The sequence below is a fragment of the Eriocheir sinensis genome, chromosome 7 (genome assembly GCF_024679095.1).
Source record: "Eriocheir sinensis breed Jianghai 21 chromosome 7, ASM2467909v1, whole genome shotgun sequence".
NCBI classification, from domain to species: domain Eukaryota; kingdom Metazoa; phylum Arthropoda; class Malacostraca; order Decapoda; family Varunidae; genus Eriocheir; species Eriocheir sinensis.
In genome coordinates, this window is record NC_066515.1 from 17,125,097 (window position 1) to 17,145,062 (window position 19,966).

Consider the following 19,966-nt stretch of genomic DNA (forward strand, 5'->3'; position numbering starts at 1 on the left):
ATCATGCACTTGACAGGGTATGTACAATGTGCCCAAAACACATTGTATCTTGAGTCCACTGTGTTGGGAGGACAGGTCATGTATACTTTTGATGGCAAACATGATGGAATTTGGAAGTTTCTTGGAGATTTCTCTTGCAAAACTTTCCATACGAGACATCTGGTATTACACGCATGTACTCGTTGCTGTACTCACACATCACAGAAATATCGGATAAAACAAGGATAAGATTTTACAGTTTCCTTTCAATTTCCTTTCAGCAAGTTTGCACATCAGTTGAATTATATGTTCGTTCCTGGTGGCCATTTCTGTTGGCATGGATGACAGGTAGTTGACATAGAGGACGGTCTTAGAACACCAACGGAAGAGGGAGAGAACTGTAGACAGGAACATAGATGGACAGTGTGTGGACGGGAGAGCACCATTACTACCCTCTGAGGGAACATCAAGAGCTAGACGTCAAGGCAGATGAGACAGACAAACAGGCACAGATAGAGAGACAAGGGGGGTGTGGGAGCAGGAGAAAGTGGAGATCCTTGTACGCCTGACCTTACCATCTCTGAGAACTGTGACCATTTTTTTTTTTTTTTTTTTTTTTTTTTTTTTTTTTTTCACCATCTCTGAGAACTGTGACTCCATATTTCAAGAGGAGAGTATCAAGACACCTCTCCACCCAAAATTGACCCCTCTTTTGGCCTCTCATTGTTTGTTCTTTTATCAGAGAAGTGAATAGTGGGCATTTTTGTTGCTCTCTTTTTTTTTTTTTTTACAGCCTGCCTTGCTGTTTAAAAAAATCTATGTTGTCGTTTCCTTGTATTTAAGTGAAAATGATATTTATTCTCTTGTCCTCTTGAAATCTGGGACTCCATATTGTCATTTCCTATTTGTGTTTTGAGGGACATAAAGCATTAGTGTTCTCCTCTACACATGCAAGGATATAAGGATCTAATACATTTAATTACATCTAATACATTGTTACTTGACATCTGCCCAACCCATCCCTGAATCTCATTAACCTCCATTTGAAACTTTCAGGTCCATTAACATAACTACTAACCAGTGTCTGTCACATTAGTTGCCAGTGTCTCAATTAGCTGACTCATACAAGCTAGGGCAGCTGCTTACTCACCCTCCACTCACTCACCTCAGCACAATATGACCACTGTGTTAGCATATCTCTCTCATTCACTCACTCACTCAGTGGCTTGGGCATCTCTCAGCACCTTAGGCTCAGGGCAGCTTCCTCAGAGTCTTAGTAAGCCACCTTGAAGGAGACCATGAAGAGAAAGGGATAAAAAAGTTCATATTCAAGAGATGGCTCTGGTTCCATTGAGAGCATCCTAGACCTGATACCAAGAGAATTATGGATAGTTCAAGAAAGGGATAAAGAAGTTAGTATTCAAGAGATGGCTCTGGTTCCATTGAGATCATCCTAGACCTGATACCAAGAGAATTACGGATAGTTCAAGAAAGGGATAAAGAAGTTAGTATTCAAGTGATGGCTCTGGTTCCATTGAGAGCATCCTAGACCTGATACCAAGAGAATTACGGATAGTTCAAGAAAGGGATAAAGAAGTTAGTATTCAAGAGATGGCTCTGGTTCCACCATGACTGTGTTGACCTTTCATTGTAAACAAAGTAATGGAAGGAGAGTAAGAAGAAATTACCTTAGTTTATTTTCCCCTCCCCAAAATATCAGTCATGAGAAATAATGGCTTGGAAGTGCCTGGCCTTAAACAAGCCATTTTATGGTGGCCAAAAAGCATTCCACCTGATATGGTTATACATTATTATATATTTTCAGGGATCAGAGAGTTTGTGTTAAAATTAAACCCCTTGTAGATGTATGCCATAGAAATTGTTGATTCTAAGATGTAAATTAATCCACAAAATTTAATGGGAAGGTTTACCATTCAAATATTGGTGCTATGCAGACCATTTATTTTCAGTTTTGAGTCAAGTAAAAAAATTCTCCTTAGAAAAATAGATCTTGTTTTGTATTCAGTTACTGTTTTCATTCAGTCATTTATGAGCTAAAGAATGGAAAGGAATATTCAAGTCAGTCATATAAAACTACCCCAAAGAAAACTAATCCCTCATTGCTTTGATTCAGTCACTTATAAACACTAGATGCAAGGGATGTCTCAGTCAAGTCAGTCAGTACAAACCTCCCCCAAGAGTCACTTTCTCAGCCACTGTAAGAGTTAAGGTCCGTGGGAAAGGGATGTTTATGTGGATGCTTTGCTGATCTCGTGGTTCCTCATCTTATCCGTGCAGAACCACGTAATGGCGGGCTGGGGGAAGCCTACGCAGGACTGGGTGAGTGTTGCTTCGCCTTCTTACGTACATATTACACACCCTACCCTGCTGATGCGACGGGTGAACAGGGCAGGGCAGGTCAGGTTAGGTTAGGTTGTCTTATTCTGCGTGTTGAGTTTCATTGTTTTCCTGTCTTTTCTCCTGCCCTTTACATTCTTACACATTCTTACTGGTTATGACAGATGGACAAGTTAGGTTAGGTGAGGTCAGGTCTCTTTCGGCCACCTCTTTGGATTCTTTTTGCGAGCAGCGGGCTTTTTTTTTATTATTGTTTCCTTTTTTTTTTGTGCCCTTGAGCTGTCTCCTTTGTTGTGAAAAAAAAAAAAGTTAGGTTGTTTCTGTGTCTCATTCTGCATCATGGATTGTTACTTTTTTTCTTTTTTTTATCTTTTCCCTCCTCCTCCTCCTCACCCTCTTACATATCCTTAAGGGCTGTGACAGAAGGACAAGTCAGAGGAGGTTAGGATAGGTTCTTTCCGTCTCTCATTCTGCATGTTAAGTTACGTTGTTTTCTTGTCTTTTTCATTCTCCTGCTCCTTACAACCTTACACTTATGGGCTGCGACAGAACAGGTCTTTTAGGTTAGGTTAGGTCAGGTTAGGTTAGGTTAGGTCAGGTCAGGTTGGATTAGGTTAGGTCAGGTCAGGTTAGGTTAGGTCAGATTAGGTTAGGTTAGATCAGATTTGGTTAGGTTAGGTCAGGTTGGGTTAGGTTAGGTTAGGTTAGGTTAGGTCAGATTAGGTTAGGTTAGGCTAGGCTAGGTCAGGTTAGGTTAGGTCAGATTAGGTTAGGTTAGGTCAGGTTAGGTTAGGTTAGGTCAGATTAGGTTAGGTTAGGCTAGGTCAGATTAGGTTAGGTTAGGTTAGGTTAGGTCAGATTAGGTTAGGTTAGGTCAGATTAGGTTAGGTCAGGTTTGGTTTGGTCAGGTTAGGTTGTTGTCACATTCTGCAACAGTGCGCTAAGTTACATGCTCTGTTTTTACATTTTCTTCATGGGTATTAGAGATGGATAAGTTGGGTTAGGTTGTGTATGTTTATCCCTCACCTTTTTATCAGTTATTAAGTTTTCTTGTCTTTCCTACCTTCTTACATTCACTCTTACACATCTTTGCTGGCTACAAGATAGGTTAGGTTAGGTTATGTGTTTGTGATGGACAGAGAGTAAGATTTTCTATCTGGGCTGGAGAAGTGTGGTCAGGTAAGGCAGAGTTGTTTATCTATCTATCTATCCTTTTATCAGGTACATGGGATGGGTGGGGAGTTCGGTTCTTATCAATATTTATTTTCTAGTCTAGGTTCTTACTCTTATTCTTGCCTGTATTATCTGTGGAGGGTGGATAGGTAAGATAAGCTAGTCTTTCTATGTATCTGTCTATCAGTTAATTGGAGAGGCGGGTAGTTAGGTTATTCATTATATTTCCATTTAGTAGATCAGGTTAGGTAATTTTTCTGTCAGTCTTATCAGTTACATTGGATAAATAAGTAGTTATGTTCTTATCTCTTATTTCTTTCTACCTCAGCTACCGCTCTCCATCTCATTGGGAAAGGGAAAAATAAAGGATTAACTACCTACTTTTAAATACACCCAGAATGAAGAGAAACTGAGTAGAGTATCAGTGTCATATATGTCATCTTCTAGCATTGAAGGAAGAAGGGAAAGAAAGGCAGTAGAGGGCCAGCACCAAGGAAAACAGGAACAGATTCGGTCATTCTATGTTGTTTGAGGATGGACGTTGGTGACTCCCCCATGACACTGTTGAAGGAGTAGAAGGGAGTTAGTTTTTGGAAGCCTTGTTCGTTACGTCACATTACTTGGTTTTAGTATACGGGATTAAAGTCGTGCATATATTATCCTGCTTCAAATTCTTCCTTAAACTCGTGAATAATCCTTGCCTGAACCACCTCTGGATTATGTCGTTTCATTCATTTATTATCCACTTTCTTCCTTTCATTCATTCTCTATCTTTTTTTTATATCCACTTTTTTCATTCATTCTCTATCTTTTTTTTATATACACTCTTTCTTCCTTTCATTCATTCTTTATTTATCTATCTACAATTCATCTACAATTCACTATAGACAGCTGAATTTCTGGACATTTTATTTTACGCCGGTGCTTTTTCAACTTTGTCATTGTATTCTGTTGTCATACATTGGAAGATCTTCTCTATTGATCTCATGGCCTCTTAAGGTGCGGTCACACCAGCTACTGATATCGCTGGATCCAGTGGTATGGCTTGATCAGCCAACCATTTGCGCTGCACAAGCTATTGATACCGGCTGCTTTGAGCTATCGATATGGACCGTTTTCACTGGCCGTATTGCTAGCGATAGCAGTAGCCGAATGGAAGGGAATAAAAAACTATCATTTATTCAGCATACATGCAATCAAAAAATATTCCATTTCTTTTTTGGGAGGTACTTTAAATGCGTATTAAAAAAGCTAGACGACAATACAAGAAAATTTCTAAATGTATTTTTTTTTCTTTAATGGAAATATAATATTCAGTTCTCATTTGACCTCGGTGACTTTCCAACGGGTCACATGTACAGCAGGAGCAGGAGCAAGAGCCAACACACTTGCCAGCCATGGTCTTATCCACTTTCGTTTCACTTTTCTTTTCTTCTTTAAGTCCTCACTGGCTACAAAACAAGTGGAAAGAGTAACTGTGGACAGAGCGAATCCAAGAAGTGCTTCCTCCATTGCGGCTAGTGTTGTTATATGATCCGCTAGCTAGCTAGCGGACTCTGCATGTGGTGTGACCAGACTGCCGCGCGTATCGCTGGCAAGCCAGCGAAAACAAAAGCCAGGCTAGCGTTAACAATAGCAAGTGTGACCGTAGCTTTAATCAGCTCAAACTAGTGTCCTCATTTTCCTCTGCAGTCATACATTGGAAACTTTTCTCTGTTGCACTGTATTGACTGTTGTTATTGTATCTTTCGGCCACTCCTTTAACTCTTTTTAGGAGCGGAGATGCGGGCTTTTTTTTCACATTTGTTTCCTTTTTTTATGCCCTTCAACTGACTCCTCTGCTGTAAAAAAAATTAAAAAATCAAAAAAAAAACTCAATCATACTCAAGTCACACCTCATATCTCCCCTCAAGTGTCTTTGTCTGTGGTTGCCGTCACTGTCCCTGTCATCTAGTTCTTGCTGTTGGGTGTTTCTCGCTTGACCTTGTTACAATGTGGAAATGCTATTGGAGGAATCATTGTGGGCTGAGAACATATACTACACTTCATAGCATATTGTAGTACCTCCTGGCGTTCATACTCATATTATACTAGTCATGTGGATAAGTATTTCTGATCTTAAACTTATCTTTCAACAAATGCGAATGCTTTAAATAGTCAAGTACAGATGGGGATACTTCAATTTCTGACGTCAATTATTTGAATATGAATACAATTAAACCTGAATACTGAATAATCCCTCTCTGACACACACACACACACACACACACACACACACACACACACACACACCAAGTGGTACGTGACAGAAGTGTGACAAGAGGCAATGGTAAGAAATTAAAGAAGAGCAACTGTAGGAGAGACATCAAGAAATACAGTTTTCCATACAGAAGAATAACAACATGGAATGGACTTGACGAGGAGACTGTGTGCAAAAACGATTCATGAATTTAAAGCCAAACTGGATAATAAGCGTTATGGAGACGGGACAGCACGAGCATAGTACGGCTCTTTTCCTGTATTTCACATCTAGGTAAATACACACACACACACACACACACACACACACACAAAGAAATATAGAGGTTTGGAACAGATTAAGTGAAGAAATAGTATCGGCGAAGAGTGTGCAAAGTTTCAAGGAAAAGTTGGATAATTATAGATACGGAGACGGGACCACACGAGCGTAAGCCCAGGCCCTGTAAAATTACAACTAGGTAAATATAACTAGGTAAATACACACACACACACACCAAAAAATGCATTAGGTGGGCAGTCATGAGGGTTGCATGTTATCAGGGAGGGCCTTATCACTGTCCTTGTTTTCTGGGAAGCCACAAAATACCTTCATAGCCAGTCATTCTTCCTTCCTTTCATTCCCTGTTTATCTTTTTATGTCCACTCTTTCTTCCTTTCATTCACCCTTTATATATCTTTTTTTTTTCATATCCGTCTTTTTTATTCACTTTCTTCCATTCATTCATTCTCTATTCATCTTTTTTTTATATCCACTCTTACTTTCATTCTTCTTTTATCCATCTTTTTTATTCGCTTTCATTCTCTATTCATCTTTTTTTTATATCCACTCTTACTCTCATTTGTCTTTTATCTTTCTTTTTTTTATTCACTTTCTTCCTTTCATTCTCTATTCATCTTTTATTTATATCCACTCTTTCTTCCTTTCATTCATCCATTTCTCATCTTTTTTCTCCAATTATCCATCACTGGAGAAGTCATGAAATCTATACAATACAAAGTCCGGAACTGGAAAAAAAGCCACAGAGACAAAGATCTTCCTTGCTTATTTATAAATCTACTTTTTCCTCTTCTCTTTTTGCCTCTGTGCCATTATCAATGAACCTTATCACTGGCCTTGCTTTCGGGGAGGTCTGGAAAATTTACCCATTCATGCAGTGGTAACAGATGTCCTTAGTTTTTATTTATTTTATTTTTTCACATGAACGCTTTTATCGAGTCTTATCAGTGGCCTTTGCTTTCTGTCCTCACTAAATCGTACAATAAACCTCTCATACCTTATTTACTACCTCAGGGATAAAGCCAACCAACTATATAGGTATCTCATGGAAATATTTATGTGGAAGGCTTGACATATACCTCAAGCTCCCTATCTCTAGTCTTCTTGAGATATCATGGTGTAAACAGTGTTCCTAAACTGCAAACACCATCAGAAGGCTTAGCTCCTGGTGGTGGACTTGGTAACAGATTGACAACTAAATAACAGTGACAACCCAGCGATGGTACAAGTCAGGTCAGACAGAGAACCAGGTGGAGAGATGAAATGGCAATTCAGGAACTGTATAAGTCAGATCAGACACAAAACCAGGTGAAGAGGTGAAACTGGAACCTTTGCCTGAGCAGAGAACCAGGTGGAGAAATGAAATTAGAACCTTTGCCAGAACTGAGAAGTGGGTGGAGAGATGAAATTAGAACTTTTGCCAAGGCAGAGAACCAGGTGGAGAGAGGAAATCAGAACTTTGCCAGAACAGGATGGAGTACACTAACATGAGGCAGAGAATCAGGTGGAAAGATGAAACTAAAACCTTCTCCTGGGCAGAGAATCAGGTGGAGATCAAAATAGAACCTTTGCCAAAGCAGGATGGGGTCCTGTTTTTTTCCCTAGAGAAGTTAGCAGTGGATGTCAGGTGATACGATGCAGCTGTTGGAATCGAGTCAGTTGATCGGTTGTTCTTGATGATTGTGTTGGTGGTTGTGGCGGTGGTTGTAGTTGAGGTGTTTGTCTTGGGTCTTGTTGTTGTCATTGCATTGCCAGGGAGAGTTTCATAGGACTGTGGTGTGTCTTAGCACAACAGTTCACCTGGCCACGTGCAGCCTTGTCCTCTCTGCTGCCCCTGAGTCATTTGGCATGGAAGGCATCATGGTTTGAGTCACAGCTTGTACAACAAACACAATATTGGTTAATGGGCAAAATGGTGAATTTACCATGAAAGAAGGTGTAGCATTAAGGCCAATTGTACTGTGTAAGAATATTTATTTAAGGTCTTGCATGTGTAGACACTCGCCTCAACTGTAACAGTATGTAGGTACATGTTGATACTTCTTGTAGATGTTGAAATAGGAATAAACATTTTTCATTGTTATACTTGACTGAATTGCATAAGCTCCTTGAGTTAACTGTAGCCTCATGTAATGATTTAGCTGATCATTCTGTTCCTTTCTGATCACTCTGCTTATGCAGTAAAGTCTGTTTTGAGAAGTAGCATCTCTTCATTTCTCTCAATCCTTTTTGTGAAGGACCAAGTTGTCTTGATTGTACTGTCAGTGATCAGTGATGAGTCTGCTTCACACCTTGCAGGAGACACTCATGCAGCATGCACACACACATTTTTATCTAGCCCTGTGTATTGACCTGACACGTATCACCTGATGCATACATGTCTGTTAAAGGTATTCTTCAAACACAACAGTTTCACAACTCAAGAAAATAACTCATGTGTTCTAAATGCTTCATACCTTAAGATGAGCCACAGTAAGCTGAAGCAAGTCTGAAGAGCATTGAAGTGATCTCAGAACGAGCAGTGAGCACTTGGCTGAGTGGGGGCATTTGGCAACAGCACTCTAAGCGCCCAGGTTAATGCCATGTTTTGCTCTGTTCCAGATGCCCCCGCTCGCCAAAGGTGGCGCTGCATGCAACCCCGCCTCTGTCCGTTTTGCTGGAAAACATTCAGTAACTCGTTTAACCTGAAACAACACATTGTGAACGTGCACACTGTAGGGGAGGGGATTGAGTGTGAGTTGTGCCACAAGGTGGTCAAGAACAAGTGGTACTTGCGCAAGCATCACGTGACCGCCCACGGGGCCCCCCTGCGCCGCTCCAAGGGCCCGGCCGAGCCCAAAGCCGGCAAGGCCTTGGCCAGCCAGCTGCCGGCCAGTGACCTCCCCAAGGACCTGGCCTTGCCACTCACTCCTACTCCCCACCAGGTGGACTCCTCCCAGCCCCAAGAGGTCTTCACTAAGAAACAAATGGACCGCATGTGCTGAATCCTCCGAGTCCACTAGTATGTCCTGCTTCTGGAGTGTTGGCAGGGTAGCGCGTGGCTGTCCACTGAGCCGCGGCAGCTGTCTAGTAGTGGAAAAATGTCCTGTCAGTTGATTGTTTCTATGGCTAACCTTGAGCACGGCAACAGGTGGACATGGACTCTGGGTTGGGATCCTGAACAGAATAATTGCTCCCTATGCTTGTAACACCCGGCTCTCAGGTGTAGCTTGTAACAGACGGTCCTCAGGTGCCAGGCTCCCCGCGCCCCCAGTAACAAGCAGCATGACCCCAAACTCTTGCCTCGCTCAGCATGACCCTGTCCAGTAGACCTCAGTAGTCCTTAGCTCCTCCTCTTTCCCTCCTTCTTTCCTGCTCCTCCTCCTCCTCCTCCTCATTCTCTTCAAGGCTCTACCACTACTTTGGAAGGTAGAGTAGCCTCCTTACTCCTTATTAACTGGTAACTAGATATAATTGGATTAATTAAAGACATGCTTGATTGGTTAAATTAATTAATATAAATTTCAGGAGACTTAATGCAATATTTAGATCAAGTGTAATGGTAAGGAATGAGCATAAGCATGGAGTATTGGCTGGGACAAAGCCTGTTTGCTTAAGCTAAACAAAGAAATCCATTTGTCCACCTGTGGTTCCCTTGGTCAAAGAACCCATCTAGCTGTAATTCCCTAAGTAAGCTAAGTGGACTGGGATGATAACCCCAGAGACAGCCATACTGAGAGGACATTTCTTCTTCCCTTGCAGACGCTGAATATCTGGTGCGGGCATGCGTTCCCAAGCTTTGGAATAGCCGGCAGCCAGGCATCTGTCCCATATGTAACCGCGTCTTCAGCAACAAATTCAATCTGAAACAGCACATTATCAATATTCACACCAAGGGTGAGGGGGTAGAGTGTGACTTGTGCCACAAAAAGTGCAAAAACAAGTGGTACCTGCGCCGCCACCAGGTGACCCACCACGGGGCACCTCTAAAGCGAAACCGCAACTACGCCATGGAGAAGTATGTCAATGACGAGAACGATCAGGGAGCCAAGGACGCCACGTCCGAGTAGTGGCGGTGCCCGCACCGGCAGGCGCTGGGCAGCAGGAGTCAGGCCCTGCTGCCTCCCGGGCTGCTGAAACATATCAATAAGTGTATTCAGGTTAGCCATGCAGAGCCTTTTATTATATACTGTTTCACTCTCCCAGAGTAGAGAATTATGTGTAGTAGAAGTAATGTTATGTAAGGTTACAAAGTGGCTAACCTGGTACTTGTTCCCCCAAAGAGGCTGACCATATTCTACACAGATATGCAGCTCCTAAGAGCTAACAGTCTTTGCCAAGCCCTCAGTTTTCATTCTCAGGCATCAAGTAATAACATAAGTGCTCAACATTTACAATATAGGCCTAGAGTTAGACTGACTATGTCACTACTTAATGTCCCAGCCTTGGACGGCATACAAGGAACAAGGGCCCACTTGAGTATTGGTAATGTGTTGGTTCACTGGTGAGTGGATGGATGGTGATGTCTCTTTCCCGTGTGTCTGTGTGAGAGTGTTGTGGATCTTTACCACTTGCATATGGTAATTGACAAGCTGGCAGGAATACTTAGCTCTTCTCTCTGCTGTCGGTCTTTTGTGTGATGGAAGCAAGCAATACAGGAACTCTCTCAGATATAGATTTATCAAGAACTGTTCGCTAGAGTCCCGATGCACTTGGGAATATGTTTAGTATCACAGTACTTTCTCTGTACCTATTTTGTGCCAAAAAGTCTTTATGAACTCGGAGAACGGAACGCTCGCCGCCATTCTGCCAAATCTTTGGGCAATCAAGATCTTGCGCTTCCAGTTGGTGCAAGTCTGAGATGATGTGATGACCAGAAACCTGTGTTTCAAAAGTTATGAAAATGCAAGTAACAAAAGTGTACAAATGCTTAGCAAATCACATTGTCTCGAGTGCAAAGATACTGTGCCACTTATTCATAACTTCTATGTCTTCCAAAGGCTACGACAATACCTAAGCAGTATGTTTGTGTATTTTGCCGTGACAGTAGCTGTTGTTTGTCAAGTTCTGAAAATACCTCAAAAAGCAAGAAGCATCACTAGAGTTGGTAGGGGCTGTCCCCAAGACGCAAGTGTTGCTCCCCAAACAGTCCAGCCAGGCAACTCTGCTCCTTCACAGGCTTGGCCGAGAACCTTCCCAGACCTAGGCAGCAGACCCTCAGTGGTCACAGTCAGGACCTCGGTGTGTACGGTGCCACGCCTGTGCTGCACCAGCCATTGTGGCGCCAGAACACTCTTTAGTGTGCCAGTCAGCCCTCAGCAAATGGTCACAAGACTGAGCAAAAACAGCCTTGCAGACTCACTCAGACATCATTCTCACAAGACTTCATTGTCTCAGTTCTGGTTGCAGGATAGTCTCAGCTTGCAGCTGAATGGTGACTGTACTGTTCTGTGAGCACTGAGTGTAATATTCTCATGAGCTTGTAACATAAAAGAATATTTTTCAACATAGCCATGCAGATTTCTTAGTGACATTTGCTGTATGAAGGAATTACATTTATGAAAGAAAAAAATTATCTTATGCAAAGTGAGGACACTCATCTAACAATCACACTTCAGTGGTACAGTATTGCTTATGCAGATTCCACACAGGACCTCGTGTGTACTTACTCAGTTTGCATCACTCTGCCGCACACTCACTCACCATTTAGAACCCTTAGTTAGAAAGGCGTGGTGTATGCTTGTGTGTGTGTGTGTGCCTGTGTGTATGTGTGTATGTGTGGGATTTGTAAGTGTGTGTGTGTGGGTGGTGATGTAAGGTTAACCTCAAATATTAGATGTAATTTATGAGTGTGTGTGTGCATGCATAAATTTCTATGAAAGCTACGGGCTACTGTGGCTGTTTGCCGAATTGCTCTTTTTTGGTAAACGGGTGGATTTTAATTGTTTAAGATTATTTAATATTGAATTTATTTTAATTTAGGAAGCAACCTTCATTACCTCAGAAATCATATAGAAGAAAGAGAAAAGTTATAAGAAGCAACCGATATTACCTCTGAATTCTTGTTGATACCAGACGACACCGAACCCAGTTGTGACTCGCCGCCCCTCCGAGGAACACCCGCGGGCCCGAGAGGCCATGGCAGGCGCCGCGGAATTTATTATTGTCTGCCAATGAGCTGCGGAGTCCTGCTGAGCACCCCCGGCGGCTCCCGCGCCTCATTTGTTGGCGATGATGGGAAGCGCTGGGAATAGAAGCTGACTCGCGTTGGCAACAGTGGGACGTGAAGGCAATCCAAGGCAGGCTGGGCTGCTGGGCTGAGCTCAGTGGCTCACACACACCCTCCACCTACCACTCACAGCAGCCTGCAGGGAGCACTCAGCTGAGACTGATATAAGAATTGTCGAAACAATGATTATCAACCTTTATTTTGACTGATTTGTTAATATCATCTGAGTGTTCCCGAGCAGTGCCTGGTGGGAGTGGTAATGGCAGTGGTGTGTGTGAGTGAGCCAATGCAGCTCAGTCTTTGGCTCATCAGCTCAACATTCATGGCTGGGAAATCTTCTTACGGCACAATCACGGCTTGAACGTTCAGGGATGACAGAAAGCTAAGGGAACTTGTCTGGTTTAAGGAGAGTGGCCAGGCGGGGTCAGCATGAAAGGAGGCGGGTAGGCTGCCCTTTGCCCTGGCCACATACGGGTCTGTAACCAGAAGGGAAGATAGTTTAGCTGTTACAAAGTTGCCAAATTATATGAAAGCAGTTGAGCATGAATCTTGTGGACGACTTTCAAATTCATAGTTCCCTTAAGGCTGGGAAGCTATCAGAGGGTCTCAAAGCAATAGATTGGCTACCTCTTCCTCTGTTAAGGCGTCTTTCTTCACTCAGGTTCGATAAAGATTTATTATGTAAATTTAATAGACTTAAGCGGATTTCCACACATGGTGCGGACGCCACACACCGCCATGAGATGCATCAGTGGGTCAGCCTGCCTGGAAGGGTTGCCGCCTGTGTAGAGCCTCAGGTACAGGGTGAGCGGAGAACACTCACGCCTGAATACGGGTTTACGAACACCTGACGGGGCACGACGCCTCACCGCCACAGGGAGGGTTGAAGGGATTGACTACCTCGTGTCCGCCGGTGCCAGCCAGCCACTCTTGCCGCCAGTGTTCCTCTTGGGGCGCGCGACAACGTACTTAGGTCGCTGGTATACCATAAGTAACCTTTTTGTTGTGTGGTTGTTTGATTTTGTTTGAGGAGAACATCTGAGTCTGGGCTTAGATGTGGTTTGTTTGGTGGACTCATAGGAACAATACTTTAGCAGGATCTGAAATATATATGACTTAAATATTATAAGTAGGTGAACTAGGTACTTCTGATACACTGACTCCCACTGTAGCTTGGACGCATCATGACAGTAAGCTCTATACATGACTTGAAGATTGGGAAGGAGCAGAGTTAAGTGAGCACTTCCATGACAGGGTGCGCCCCCCTGCCCGGCCCAGCTGCCCTGCCCCCAGCTGCGGCAGAGGTGGCGGCGGCCCGGCGGGGCGGCGCATGGCACTAACCTCCGGTCTATCGGGTCTTGTTATCACGTTCGCTGCGGAGGTGCCGACAATAAGCTCTCTTGACTCGGAGAACATTCTCGTTTACTCCGGAATGGTATAATGTGATGAACAATCAGTGAGGACAAGGATTGTACAGCGATATTGCATGAGACGCTCATTATCCCAGTGTTACCCATTGCTCAAACCCCCTTCACCCTCACTGTGTCTCTTGTTTCCATATCAGCAAGTGTGACTACCTCTTTGAGCAGACGTTTGTGCTTTATGTTAGCAAAGGTTTTGTTATGTCAGGGCTGGCCCTGCGCTGGGCCGCGGCACTCCCCGCCGCACCAGCGGGAGGGAGTGTCCCAGCCCAGCGCAGGCCAGCCGGTGATGGATGGGACGATCCATAGTGGTAGAAAATTGAAGGTGATAGTATAGGTTCTTTTCATATGATGGTTTTCAGTGTTCTGTAAGTGGTTATGAACCGCTTTTGAAATAAGACAGGGTTATGTTTAGCAGGCCAAGTGGGTGTCAAAGACTGCCCGCCTTGCTCTGCTAAATAGCAGCCGTCGCTGGAGTGCGAGCGCTGCGCTGGGAGGCTGAGCTTGAAGAGATGGTCATGCTTGCCATCCTAGCATATATGATACTTCTGAAGAATAAGTGTTCAGTTTGAAACTATTTTTGTGATTTCCCATTATTTTTCATATATGTAACTTATTAAAATTTGGGTACAGTTGTGTACCCAGTTTTTTGTGCCAATTTGTGTACATTGTGACTAGTGTATGTGTAATGTTAAAGATTCTTATGTGTGGTGTCTGGTACTTACGATAAAGGTTTAAGGCGGACTACATGGTAAGGATTTATGTATAAACGGAATAATTCAGCTCTATTGCTTGTTTAGTGCAGACTTGAGTTATATTTATTTTTGGAATTGTTTTTGTTCCCTGTAAGTTCATCTGGTGTTCTTGGCACTTTAGGTCGACGGTTTAGGTTAACACGTCCGGAGGTCTCTTTGAAGCATCAAAACTTTGTTCTTGTTTGTGGAGGTAAACAATATTGTGCAATGCTTTCCATAATCCAGGCTGTTACATATCATTTTGGGTTACTAATCACTACAGGAGGAGAAATTTTAGTGCATTATGTTTAAGAATGTTTTGCAAGGAGTTTATGCACCTGTTACATTACTCAAGTGTTCATTGCCTCTGTTATCAAGGACTCGTAGAGCAACGCTGCACACGAAGCTCTGGCCACACACGCACACACACGCTCCGACCGTCAGGTCTGGAAGGTGTGTCGTGTCACGCTCGTTGGCATGTGCTGGCGGTGGTGACGGGGCCGGTGTTTTGGGTGCCAGCGCTGCAACACAGTCACACTTAGGCCCCAAGCTGTTACACTCACCCTAATCCCGCTAGTTGTGACTCCTAGTGCTAGCTTGCCCTCCACTTGTTGCCAGTCCCCACACAGTTGTGCTTAATTTAGGAGATTAGCCAAGCTATGAAACGGGGGCAAGTGGACTCCAGGCAGCTCCTCACCCTGGCACAATTATCAAGAGTTGGCGGGTTACGAGACTTGTCGTAGACTCAGGAAGTGCCTGGAGCCGCCTGGAGTCTGGATGTTCCGTTTATCATGAACGTACCAGTATGTGTGGCCCGGCCTCGGCCCTGTCCAGCCGTCGCTGCCACTCTCCATGAGCTCTTGTTCTGGGGAGTTGCTCGGCTGCTGGAGGGCCGAGCAGCTGTAGGCCATTATAGATATAAGTCAGATAGTAAATTCTTCATCAAAGCCCATACCAAATCAATCAGGTTGCTCATCAGGTTGTTATTACCCCAAGCTGGGCAGGAGGGATTCGTGAGGCTTAGAAACTCTCTCTCTCTCTCTCTCTCTGTCTGTCTCTCTTTAGGGCTAGTTTAGTTGGAGTGCATTGTGGTGTACCTTATGTGTGTGGGGCGTAGGGGAGGACTCAGCTGTGTAGTTAGGGTGGCGCAGACTACGGTGGGCGGGATTCTCTCCGTGGGGGATGGCCGGTGAATGAGTGACTGCCTCAGCCATGCACGGTGTTGTCCAAGTGCCTTCGTCAGATGAATTTCCCGAGATAATAGCATGCTAGTGGATGTTGAGTTAGTATTTTCATATGATCCACTATAAATATGTTTCATTTAATGACCCTTACCCTATGTCTAAACTAAGAGTACAACCGTTCTTATATCCAGTGACAAATCCAGGGTACTTATGGGTGCTTGACTCGGCAAATCATATTGACTTAAAAAAACGATGGGAATGAAGCTACTTGGATGAGTTGCAGCGTTGTGACGATGCATAAAGTAATCGCGACAGCCCACCCCCAGTCAGTCCTCACGTTAGTCCCAGGGGCTCCTTGCGGCCCTCCTGCCCAGCCACTATACTCTAAACTCACCTCACAAGCCAGGGATCAGTGCCTCCGAGGAGGTGCCACATTGCCACAGGAAATTTTTACAGGTCCTAATACAGGTTACCAAAGTGGGGCGGCGGGGTAACAATAACGAGGGCGGGCCAGCCGGCGGCCGCAGCGGCGCCAGACAGATGCGTTGAGGCCCAATCATGCCCTGTTCTCCTGTCTTTGTTTTATAGAAATCCTTTTTATTCATTTTTCCTGTAAATAGGGAGATGCGCCGGGCTGCGGCGCTGCGCTGGCCGGCCCTCGTTGCCCGCCGCCCCATCTGTACAGGTTTTTTATTTTCAGAGTCTATATTTCTCAGATATGTATCATTACTGTAATTATGTTTATTGATATTTATAAAGACATATTTCTTATCTGTGTACGGAAGGCTCGTTGCAGGGAGACAGACCCAAGTTACGAGTCCGTGATCGTTGAACATCAGCTGATTCGCCAAGGCCAAGTCTTGAGTGTTCTTGATGCGTGGAAGCCCTGCAGGGTTCCGTGACTCTGTTCTGTTGTCCAGTGTGTGTGTTCATGACATTCATATGCGCTTATGAACATTCTCTATCAGAAAGTCTATTTTATTTAGTTTCTTATTAAGTTCACAAATTGGGAGTGACATACGAATTCTACCTTTAAGTTATAGCAAATTATTTTATGATAGTTCTATTATCCCATGTGTCTGTCTATGGTTTGTGTGCCCAGAGCGGCGGATCAGATCGCGCTGTTCAACTCACGGACTCCCGTACGGATAGAACCCTGCTTCGTCAGGCCCATGAAAGCTGGCTATCCAGAGTACAAACTGACCTAACACTGTGCTACAAGCTTGGCTCCATGCAATTGCTACATTTGGACCTCATTTTTTTTAATGCGATGGATGCTGATATGTCGGCATTGTGGGTCATTCGACAGAAAAGGCTTTTGGTGGACTAGAATTGGAAGGTCATAAAGTAAGAAAGTTCAAATGGAGACCAATCTCATTGCCTGTGCTACTATTCAGGGATATTGGCGACGCAGCCCCCTGCGTCCGCACTTGTTTGAACTCCTTCCCCTTGTTACCATGGCAATAAGGGCTTATTTTAGAGACAGACCAAGTGATTTCTAGTTCAAATATCGTAAGCAAAAATATTTTTGGCTAATTTGTTTTGTTAAATGTCGATTTCAGCATCTGTCTTAACGCATGTACAAATTTTTTGTCATAATGTTAGTTTTAATGATATTGGATGTTTTATGTGCAAATAGATTTAGTTATATGTCTTCTGTGTCCCGAGTTTTGCAAGCATCTGATGTACTGCCCCCCCCTCCCCGCAGCCCCCCCGCCACAGGCAGCACCGTAACTAAATCTCAGCAGTCAGGCGCCCCGGGCGCAGCAGTGTTGACCATTTGGCAGCCCAAAGGTGGTGCCTGCGGGCGGCTCGGTGGTGGCGGGCTGGGGACTGTGAGAAGTAATGTAGTGAAAGACATTTTTGATGTGATACTCTTATTTATTAATGAATGTGAATGTGTCTTTCTTGAGCCGAAGGCTTGGAAGAATTCGTGCCAAGGATTTATGCCCTCTTTGTGTTGTACCTGAACCAAGATGACCTTCCTATTTTCTTAGTGTGGCTGTGCCAAACTTTGTTTCTGCAAGACTGAACTTGTCATCACTCAAAACATTTATTGGTAATGGATAGAATAGCTTTCCAATGACGAGTTGGAATTTTAAAGCAAGTTTTTCAGTGCACCGTTGTCGATGATGCACGGCCTTGCAGTGTTGCCAGGTAAAGTTGACGCACTGCAGGGCCTCTGGGCTGCTGGACTGCTGGCTGAGGCTCAGCAGCTCCAAGCAGACTGGAAAGAAATACATTTTTGTTTTTGTTTTTGTTTTGGAGTAATCAATGATATTTATGAAGTGCAGTGTTTGGCCTCATTTCATAAGCAAAATCTGAAGTGATAAATTTTTTCTTTAAGTTTTGTAGAATTGTTAATTTTGTTGAGTGTCCGTTAGTGAGTCCGGGCCAGCGTGTGGTGGTGAAACGCCACTGGCTGGCCCCTTAGTGGTGACGAACAGTCTTGCCGTCAGCTTCCACTCTTGACATCTTCCAGTGGGCGGGTCTGCCCCCCACACGTATGTAATACCTTGTATAGGAGTGGTGCTCAACGCTTGATCAAAATTCCTTCAGATGCCAACACCCTCTTCCGTTCACTACATGCCCTCAGACACCCTGCAGGACACTTTTGAGATTCATGCACACTTAAATTGAGCACTAAATTATTTTGTCTTCCTCTTGACAAGTAAACAGGGTCACAAAATACACCTCTTATGTACGTCGACATTTTTACACTCAGTCGTCAAACGTGAGATGCAGAAGTCAGATTCTGCCGCACTCCCAACCCAAACAAACCCTGCGAAGAAGGAATTCTATACAGTCAGTGCCCAGCACATCCTGACCCCAGTTTGCTCACGTCAAGAAACCCTTTACATCTTTTTAATATCCCTCATCTTTACCTCAAAACAGAACAACTCTTCCCTTCCCCTCCCTCCAACATCCACCCCTTGTGCTCCATTCCTTCCCTTCCCTTCCCTTCCCGTCCCTTCCCAACAGATGCTTGCTGTGTACTCAGGCCCCCAATCATTGCAGGGAGCCCTCTTAACTCATCAATAAACAATGTCACAGTGACCACAGAGACTTTTATTCCCTCTGTGACAGGTGGTCGTGTTGGTGTGTCCTCCTTACTGGTTGGCTGTGTTGCTCTCTTAGGTCCTGTGTTGGTTAGGTCACGGTTCTTCCTGGGTCGTGAGATGGCTTAGGTTAGGTTCTGTGGTCTATTGGGTTGTGTTTGGGTGCTGTAGTCGACTTGAATAATTGGAAATGGAAGATTCAGTACTCTATTCATATTAACTTCATGAATAAGCCCCACTGAATATCACATAAGTAAGTCGTATTCCCATGTTGACCAGGAATTCTCTCACCAGTAAGTTTATGTTTACCAATTCACAAGTAAGCTATTTCCTCTTGCTAATTAAGGCTGCGTATGATTGGTTGATGCTCTGAAAGATTGAATTGTATTGGTGGCTCTTGGGTTGGCGTAGGCAGGGCTTATTTGTCAAGTTAGGGTGAATAGAGTATGAGGGAATGGTGGTGCTGTCTTGGTTATGCTATAGCAGTGAGTCTTCTATTGCAAAACGTGTGACTTTCCTCCAGAGGAAAGGGAAAGATCGTTTACTTTCATAACATCTAGCAATGCATTTTTAGTAAGCCCAGAAGTGCTTATATTCATCCTCAGTTATCATTTTCATGTTTTTTGACCAATAACTTTACTCCTTTACGTCAACCTACTCGTTAAGCAATGTCTTCAGGTACGTACAGAGGTAGTATTGACCTGCAAGACTCCCCATTATAATATTTTCATTCCAGGTTTTCTCCACCTTCATGCCTTTGTTTCTTGGCTGCTACTTCTGGTAAACGTCAGTAAACATTTCATTTCAAGTTTTCATTCCAGGTCTTCACCCTTCACCTTCATTCCCTTGTTTCATGGCTCCCACTTCTGCTAAACTTTAGTAAACACTCCATTATAATAAGGATTTCCAACATAAAACCAAACTTTTTATTGAATATTTGTTTTCATGGGTTAAACGTTTCATAGTTTACATATATTATTGATTTAACCTTTTGAACTTTTTTTATCATGTATCAAGTGTGTTCTGCCACTCATTGTGTGTGTGTGTGTGTGTGAGGTGCATGTGTAGGGCAGCATCCTGAGGCTTTGTGTCAGTGTGATCAGTGTTGATGACTTGTTCCTCCACCACCATGCATTACTAGCTTGCTTCTGGCCTGAGGACAACAGAGGGCAGGTATGCTTGTCTTTACTCAAGTTTAGTTGTAAAGTAACATTTCCATTGATCAGACTTTAAAACCAAAGCTTAAACAAAATTCTCCTTTGAAAACTCACTCAATCCTCACTAGTGGCTTGTTAAACACACCTTGCCTTGCGG

The 19,966-nt window shown here is 43.7% G+C and overlaps 1 protein-coding gene across 13 annotated transcripts in view; it reads left to right on the top strand.

Moving 5' to 3' along the window:
* LOC126993538 (protein abrupt-like) overlaps positions 1-19,966 on the top strand; it is a 69,719-nt gene that overhangs the window by 20,219 nt on the left and 29,534 nt on the right. For 4 of the 13 annotated variants that reach the window (XM_050852698.1, XM_050852700.1, XM_050852703.1 and 1 more), the window contains exons 6-8: positions 2,278-2,319; positions 8,648-9,047; positions 9,788-9,935. The exons of 3 other annotated variants lie outside the window; for them this stretch is intronic. In XM_050852698.1, coding sequence (XP_050708655.1) covers positions 2,278-2,319; positions 8,648-9,030 — 425 coding nt within the window. In that variant the 3' untranslated portion in view covers positions 9,031-9,047; positions 9,788-9,935. Of the gene's footprint in view, positions 1-2,277; positions 2,320-8,647; positions 9,048-9,787; positions 18,652-19,966 lie in introns of those variants that run through there. 6 more of the 13 variants (XM_050852696.1, XM_050852719.1, XM_050852716.1 and 3 more) reach the window with 4 other exon arrangements.